This window comes from Morone saxatilis, unplaced genomic scaffold, assembly GCF_004916995.1.
Source record: "Morone saxatilis isolate NCDOM2014 unplaced genomic scaffold, NCSU_SB_2.0 Contig20, whole genome shotgun sequence".
NCBI lineage: Eukaryota > Metazoa > Chordata > Actinopteri > Moronidae > Morone > Morone saxatilis.
Window position 1 is genome coordinate 20,486,099 of NW_023339763.1, and position 9,290 is coordinate 20,495,388.

The 9,290-nt window shown below is 41.7% G+C and overlaps 1 protein-coding gene across 1 annotated transcript in view; it reads left to right on the plus strand.

Annotated features, from left to right (window-relative positions):
- spns2 (spinster homolog 2 (Drosophila)) overlaps positions 1–9,290 on the plus strand; it is a gene marked incomplete in the record, with an annotated part of 62,423 nt that overhangs the window by 36,325 nt on the left and 16,808 nt on the right. Inside the window, 3 exon segments of the mRNA XM_035667157.1 lie at positions 2,934–3,085; positions 5,619–5,685; positions 8,411–8,553. Coding sequence (XP_035523050.1) covers positions 2,934–3,085; positions 5,619–5,685; positions 8,411–8,553 — 362 coding nt within the window.

The window sequence follows — 9,290 nt, forward strand, 5'->3', positions numbered from 1 at the left end:
CTCTCTCCCTCTCTCTCACTCACTGGCTACCAGCCAATCAACTAATGAAGGCCCATGCCTCAGACTCAGGGACTTGTCTCAATTACAGTGCTTTAGAAGATAACACTCTGTCGTTTCACTGCCCCTTGACAAGTGGATTAAGATTTGATATCTCCAAAACCCCTGTGTGCTGGGCGGTGTTGGATGCATCAAATAATAACATTATTCTTAGGGGGCAGTGGCGTGGGGGAAGGGTATCTCGCTGAGAGTAGCCATCACATTACAGTAAAAGCCTCTGTGCATGTGCATGTATACGTGTGTGGGGGTGTGCAGACAGACCCTGTTATACAGTCTTGTAATAAAAATCAAACAGACTGACTCTGAATCTGAAGTCGCTCAACTGGCAGGGAACTTTGGCATTAAAAGCTACGTTAGTTAAATTTGTCTTAAATTTGCAGAGCAGCATCATGGAGTCCTGCAGTGTTGTCTCTCCAGTGAGTAAGCCCATTCACTGCCTTCAGCCCAGAGCTGTGGAAGGCAATGACAGCTCAGAGATGCTGACAGTCTCAGGAGGGCGTCCTTTGACTTCTATCCCCTATAGACTTGTCTGTGAGGAGACAAGATGGCAATCATTTGCCTAAGTTTGAAATACATTCAGGCTGCTTAATGCTAAACTGAAATAAGGGCCTCTTCCCCTCTGACCAATGCCACAAAGGCCGCCGTCTGCTGATGAGGAAATGAGTAGTGATCCTCAGCACTCGCAGTCCTTTGCCCCAAACTTTAACTTCACCCTTAAGACATGTTCCTGAGTGTGCCAATCAAATGAGACAAGAGTAGATGTCTCTTATGTAATAGCTCCATGGTGCTTGTCGCCAAGAGAGATGAAAGACATGACGTGTGATGAAATGTTAATGACCACTTACAACTGAGTCCTATCATTATGGATGTAAGACGCTCTAAGATTTTAGAAGGATTTGCAGCAGATACTGAATTCAGATCTTATGTAACAGAAACTTGCCGCTGCCATAAAGTGAAATTACATACTTTTTTCTGCATGACCACAACAGATTATCATCATAAAATTATCACCTGTAGGTCATTTGAAATTTGAGACACAGTAGTGAGTCTATTTATAATTTCATCCAATGGAAATCATGACTCATTTCATTCACTTTCATCTCATGAATATAAAGAGGGGAAGACAAGGATAATGACCATTGAACTACTATTGTTCTAATAAAGCCTGGCTGCATGGATTGATGATCCTTTATTCTTTTTAGGACAATTTATATATTTGTTTGATGATTGTCATCTTTCTATACGTAATATTTTGAATCTACCACCAGTAGAAAACATACATACAGATTGTGTCCCTGACATAATGGTGGTATAGGTACTCTTCTCTTCCTATTAGCCTAAAGATAGTGGGATATGTTTGTCTATAAAGCTATTAATGATAGAAAAATATTATTTTTATTCATTTGAAATAATGACTGAATATAGTAGCTGTTGCCTCTGTCACCGCTTATTTCTCCACCATCCTCATGCAAACTGAGAATGTTGTTTTGGTTATTGGGTCCATGTAATCACTGAACTGAGGATGACACAAGTTGAGCAATGATGTTGAGTCGTCAAATGTTAACTGTAAGGACAGATTTTATCTTCTTTACACACATAATTGAAAATAATATGCGTAAATACCACAGCAGAGACATTTTTTTTGGATGCATTCTTTAAGTGTCCTCTTACAATGAGGTGTGTATGTGCGTGTGTGGTGTAGTCTCCAGGGGATGTTTGATGGCTGTGTGTATGACCTCATGACATGATGTCCCATCCACCAGCATGAAGCCTGGAGTGACATCTGAGAGCTTAGGTCAGTGCAGGGATCACTGTCTTAGCTCTGCCTCTGCTTCCAACAGCACCTTCATTAATCTCTTTTCACTACTGACAACCCTAAAGAGGGTGACCTCACACACAGTCTCACATTATCAGGACCAACAATGCATATTTTTTTTAGGTTGAAAAAAATGGTGGGAAAAATATGGTGCATATAGTAAAGAAGTGCACGTAAGAGAAGCTAATAAGGAATACTTATACAGTGTCACCATCAAACAATGTACCTTCATTGACACATTAACTAATTGCGCATGTTCTACATGCAACTAATTAGTGCAATATTTGCAGTTTGCGTCATTCCAATGTGTGGGGGAATCAGATTTCTTTGCAGCTTCACCAGCGGACATGGAAGTCTGTATCTCGTGAGTAGTAGTTGCCATGGAAACAGTTAACAATCCAGCTGCCTACACAGGTGCCCCCACCAGCGTGCTCCTATTAAAGGCTTTTAAGTATTCATCGTTTTATTTATCAGTTTATTTCATCTGATGGAGGATAATATGCCACTGTAATTTAATATAGTTAAATAGGATCAAACACATTCAAACACTGATGTGATGTCACAATTTCATTAAGTGGAATTTACATCTCAACATTTCAATCAGTGTGATAGCCTGTATATGTGTTGAGCAGAGATGCAACAATAACATGGAACTGAGCTTGTGAAAGTCATCTCATACTTGTGATGATGTGTGTGACGTGTGTTAATGCTGATGTACAGTATCTGGTGGATAAATGTATCAAAAAATACATTTGACTTTTCAACCTGCGTTAGGACCTTTAAGGGGTGAATCAGTGCTGAAACAGTAAACTTTAGGGGCTGAAAGCTAATTGTCTCATGCACAGTATGTGCATTGTAAGTCTGATTGTTATGCCACTACTGTTAGTGCTACAAGTAGAGGTCGATGGCTATTTTCTGTTCTAATGAAAAGTTAGTGAGGAAAAAGACTTGTAAAATGGAAAAATGGCTGTTGGGTTGACAACAGCTCTGACAGAAAGTTTCCCAAGGAGCTTGATAACGAAAACCTTATATCTTTTCTTTCTTTCTCCTCTCTTTGCAGTACTACTGGCTGTTTGTGCTCTCCAGAGGACTGGTGGGTATCGGAGAGTCCAGCTACTCCTCCATCTCTCCCACCATCATAGGAGACCTGTTCACTAATAACAGCCGCACCATGATGCTCTCTGTCTTCTACCTGGCCATCCCTCTGGGAAGGTAAGAGCCAGACAGATCCTCTTGAAGCAGACACAAGAAGATACATGATCTATTTAGGACATTTGTGATGCCATAGCTTGGTGATGGTGTTAAATCTGTTCAGTTGTTCAATCAATTGTTAAATCCAAAGGTGCATAGGTAATTGAAATTATCCTCACACAGAGAAGGTCAGGCTCGCTCCTATCTGACTTTTTTTTTTCAGAAGCAGCCACACAAAGAGATCAGGCTTTCTGCAGAAAGAAAAACAGAACTTACAATTGGCTGTGCAGAGCTTAAAGGAGGGTGAAGGCTTGTTGGAGATGTGGCGTGGGGGTAGGAGGTATTATTAAGCTCAAATCTCCAGCCTTTTCAGTTCATTCAATCAGAAAAAGGGCCACAGGGAGAAAACAAACAAAGCCAAGTAATAAAAGATGAATGTGCCAGTGGATGCTACACAGGAGCCACTTGAGCTTTAGCGTTATATACTGCATGTGCCTGAGCTGCCGCATGCTGCGCTGCTTTCCAGCTTCTGATGCAGAATCATACACTAAAATGCTAAGTAAAGGGGAAATGTGCTGCAGTTTCTCCAACACTGTGAATATTACACTACGTGTATGTATACTTGTTGCTAAATTTTGTTGTTGCAGAGCAAACTACAGCAATGAATGGTTATGTCAGTCATTTAGTGTACTAATCACATGAGTTTTTAATGGCTGATTGGAAGCAGTTGGACACATGAGGAAAGGAAAGATTCTGAGTTGTGTGTGAGCTGCCAAAATGTTCGGGTCACAGTAAACTGCCCAGCAACACAAACAATAGAAGGTAAAACAGTAGGCTTCAGTAAAGTGCAGTCAAACATTCTATCCACTCTCACACTCGTTTGCCTTCACTGAGGTTGTTATGACCGTTCCCAGGAAATGACCTCAGGAATTAGACCGGATTTACAGGAAATGGATTCCCCTGCTCTCCCTTTTTTCCCCGTAATTTGTAAACTTGTCCCTGCAGACTGGGGTCTGTGCGACGCCGGTATTGGATGTGAGCATATTTTTCATGCTTGAGTTTTATTGTTGGTGTTGAACTTTCCAAACACTCTCTGGGTGGACTCTGATAAGATTAGCTGTTAGTCACTCACTGGAAATATCATATGCTGTCTGAGCCTGTTTATACTGTGGTGTTATTTTTGGACAGCTAATCATGGAACCACAACCGTAGACTGTTTCCCCTATGCTGTGAGTGTGTAGGTGTTGCGATGTGTGTGTCAAACCAGTTAAACTTGTTTTGGCCCTTTAGCAGCCAATGAAGATAAGGATCCACTGTAGTCATGGGCTACATTAGATCATTATCGATGCATTGTTCCAATCTATTCTAATTAAAGGCTGTATCTCTTGGCCAGAGGCTTTCTACATGCAGACAAACAGGTTCAAATGACTCAAATCAGGAAGTCTGATTGACTTTTACTAACTAATTCTAGTAAAGACTCTTGAAAAAACTAGGAATAAGCTTGAGATGGGTGACAAATTAAAGGGAAAAACATTAGTAAGGTATTGGGCCACCAAGAACATCCTCAATCCTATTTAGCATTGATTCCCCAAGTCTCTGGAACTGGTACTGGAGGGATGAAATCATTTATAGATAAGATAAGATAAGATATCCCCTCTTTTGGTGTTTTGATGATGGTGCAGTCACTCAAAATCGGTCATTGCTCAATTATCTCCCATACAATTACTACTACTGTAGGTGTTTAGTTATATTGAAATCAAACTCATCAAATCAGTCAGTGAGTCCTTTTTTGAGAATTTTGTCTTTGCTAGGAGCTTTTCAGGATAATTATTTTCTACATTAATCAACTAAGCATTATCTCCTAAAATGGCAAAAATAGTAAAAAGAAAATCTTTGTTTTTTACGTCCAACAGTAAAACCCTAAAAATAATTAACTGTGTTGAAGATAATGCTCACATACTTAGCTCCAGTCTGCTGCCGATCATGTCTTTACTATTTGAATCCTCTTTGTCATTTGAATACTGATTTTATCTGGCAGCAGAGGCTTATTGTAAGCATAAGGGCCATGCTATCTGATCTGATCTGATCTAGCAACATTGCCCTCAGAGCATTTCTCTGTTATTTCCCTTTATGACACATAAAACACCCATAAACTCAAGTGAAATCGGTAAAATCCGATTACACTGTGACAACACAGCGTTCGGCCAGATAACCATGTCAGTGCCGCGCTCTGTTGGCTCATGGGTGCTTAACTTGACTACATGCACAAATCACACGTCCACAAATAGGCCAACTAGCCAAGTTGCTACCAGTGCTTTGATCAGTAACCATGTCAAGTACCTAAACACTCAATGCAGCTTTAATCACGCTACAAACAGGATGTGTGTAGTGTAGGCATAAGCTTAACTGATGGAAATGACAGACTCAGCTAACTCCGGACACTGACTCATATACTTCATATATAACATGCACTGATAGACCTCAGTGGAGCAGGTTGACAGTAATATGTATGATGTTTTGCGTTGCTAACACACAGTTTTTCTGTCTCCTGCAGCGGGTTGGGTTACATCCTGGGCTCCAGCGCCAAGGTGGCTGCAGGAGACTGGCACTGGGCACTGAGGGTAAGGGCACACAAACATGCACACAAAGACAGCCAAAGAGCCTCTCCTGCAGGGCTCGGTGGGGAGGCCTGTCATGGATCTGGGGTCAGACGGGTCAGTGTTGACAGAAGCACCGGAGGGACACACATGGCAAAACAGGCGGCCCAGTCCATGACATTGTAGGGAAGTGACAGAGCAGAGAGAGCTAAAGGCTGGACAGCTCTCACATACATCCACGTCAGCAGCGGCAGTGCTGCCTCCAGCCTCCTACAGAACCCATCTAAAAATGTTTCTAAAACTTTTAACATCAAACTTGCTCAACATCATACGTGTTTAAGATAGAAAAAAAATGGGGGGGGGGGTTTAGTTCTGATCTGATGGTTGCTGCAAGGAGAGTGGATTTCTATTAAGGATCAAGGCTGATGCTAGCTTTTTCTTCCTCAGTCGCTGTAAACACATTTATCTTTCATTACACTTTACCCACCGAGGTCGTCTCTGGTGAAGCATGATCAACGTCGGTCTCAGTGAAATAACAAAGTGTCAGTCCTTCATCAGCCTGTGTGTAGTGTCTTTTTCAGTGCAGAAACTTAATGAAACATAGCGTAAGGTTATATTGTTAGCTGCATGCTTGTTGCTGGGTACGTTGTGGATTGTCTTTTTTAAACAAACAACAACAATAGAAAGTACATGGAAGGGAAATAATGACGCCAAAACCCTGATAAGCATTTTGAGATGAAGATGCTGTTCAGAGAAATAGCACCTGTAAGAAATAAAAACATGTACCAAAGAAGGCACTAAGCCTCTGTGCAGGGCAGTGATAGAGAGGGGATCGGGGTTTTAGTTTGACCTGGCACGGAGACACATTTGTTACTATGCACTGGCTCCAAAAATGCCCCAAAGGTGCTTCAAGAGCATTAAGTGGGATCCCTTTTAATTAAAGGATCATTTCAACTCTCAAGAGAAATTTATCTGTAGAAACTGCCTGCCTTGATAGGGTATTGCTCCAAGAAAAAAAAAATCCTTACTGGACTGTTTTTTGCAGTAGCACACTTACTGCGTACTTACGAGCAGACATGAGTGTTAAATCAGGTGCATAAATCACTGTTGTCATAGCACTTTTTTTAGTGGGACTCCACTGGGTACTTGAGACAAAACGTTTGGAAGTGAACAGCTCAATAAGGCATACCAGCAGTAATGGAGAGGACCAATGAAAGGACGAACAGGACTCAACAGGAGCTGTCGACTTCAGGGTCAGCTTTTGAAATCTTCAAAACAAATGATGACCTGACTCCTCTTATGAGCCAACTGACATTTAAAGGAAGACATTAAACATTCTTGCTGCATGTCCTGGTTGTAGAGATTCCTGGACATGACAGCTCACTGGGTTCCAGGAAACAGGACGTCCATTTCTTCTAGTCTTGGTGGAGCATAAAAAAAAAAACACAAAGAGCGGGGCAGTTTGTTCCACAGAAGCCACAATGACATTCCAATAAAACAATCTTAAAGCCAATTAATCACCGGTGTGGCATGCAGAGGAAAACAAATACCAAGACATGAAACGGGTTCTGTGCAGCAGTATCCTGCCTTAAGGAAAAAACACTGCAGAGCTTCCGTTTGTTTTTGCCCGACATGTTCCAGCTACCTTCCTTGTTTAGCAAAAATGTGCACGATAAGAAGGAACAGGGGTGATGCATAGAAATGAGGAGCAAGACAGGACATCAGCTAATTTGTTTGATTGCCACCCGTCCATACAGGAAGTCTCTAATGGGCCCTGTGGGAGTCAAGGTCTAAGGTTAAAGATTCCTCGTGTCTCGTAGAATAATTATGAGGTGACTGCAAAACTAGCGCAAAAAAAACTAATATTTATTTTCTTTGAGTTGTGCTGTGCATCCTCCATTAAGCTGCCTTTCGCTGAAAGCACATTATATGACTGATGTAGATGTGGATCCAATTAAGTTGCTCCACACAAGCAGAGGAAGATTGGAGAGAAGACACAATATAGGAAAGGAAATTATCAGTGCTGGTGTAATCCTCACACCTTTGAGACCATAAGCACTGTGTTGAGTCGCATTATCAGCCACATTACGAGCCACATAAGACTCAAAATCATTCCCTCAATGAACCGTGAGGACACACTCGCACACACACAGTATACACACACGTTTCACAATACCACAGTGCTTATGCATATAAATGGACTACAAAATATAATATGATGAGTTTCCCCTGACAGATGAAATTGGTTTTGCTTTTGTGAGCAATTTGTATTAGTCGAACAAATCCTCCCACACACATCCCATCCCGCCTTTTGTCTTTGTCTCCCCCACAAAGACACACATGCACAAACATGCTACCTCATAAAAACCCATAAAAGATGATAGTGAACATAATAGCAGATGGGCACTTATGAGGTTTTCACCTCGGTGCAGAGCTCACAAAGCAGCTCTCAAAGCCAAAAAGCTCTTTTAGAGTCCTGTATGCTTATACACAAGCCCACACACATTTACACACACACACACACACACAGTACCAATAGAGTAAGTAGAGGGAATGTTCTCAGCTCCAGAAGGCTTGTATAGGATGTCAGGCGTATCGGCAAACACAGTGGCCATCCATTCAGATTGTAAACACACTGCTCTTTGTCCTGAATCTCATGTCTGCGCCCCAAAACCACACCCACTCTATCATGTCAGTTTGATGTATTAACATGGTCTGAGGTCTCATAGGTCTTTCCTTGTCCCTGTAGGTGTCCCCAGTTTTAGGGATCACTGCAGGAACTCTAATCCTGGTCTTTGTGCCTGAGCCAAAGAGAGGCTGCGTTGACCAGATGGGAGGACGCATCAAGACCCGCACTTCCTGGCTCTGTGACATGAAGGCACTGGCCAAGAAGTAAGGCCCCCCATCAGAATATGCACGTTTTGGGAGATTGACCTGTTTAGTATAGGCCCCAAAGTCATTTTTTTTTCCCAGCAGATTACCAACAACCAACAATTGAGCTTACACTTGTTGAATGATAGGCGACAAGCATTATATATTATATCTTTTTATAGTAGCCATTAGAGGCATGGAAATGTCAGCACAAGACAGAGTGAACCAGTATTAGTCACTCACCACCACTCTGCAATACCGCTGAACTGTGAAGGGAGCTTTGCATCTATGACACTGTAGGCCCTTTGTTATTATATGACCTGTGGACTACATTTCTTTAAAAAATGTTATAAACTCTATATGGCTACTATAATGTAGCAATGCAGGTTTATGGGAACTATTTTAGGAGAGCAACCACATATCCATCCCCTGTGACTTTCAGCTGTACAGTCTCCCACATTCACCTATGGAAACACGAAAAGTGTTAAATAGAATGTTATTTTTGTCTCGTACATAAAACTGTCAGCCTTAGCTGCATATCATTTCAGTTTATCCACCATTTAGCACCAGAGCTGCTTTACATTCTCATTTTCTCACCTTTGAGATAATGCTAATCTTGTCAAACCAGACAATCTCCCAAACTCCTGTTGTATTCCTTTATTGTCTGTTTGCACTTGTTATCAGATGAGAGAGACTGCCAGAGTGAGATGTTCGAGAATGTGTGACAGAAAACAGTAGCTTGTTTATCCCCCCTCCCC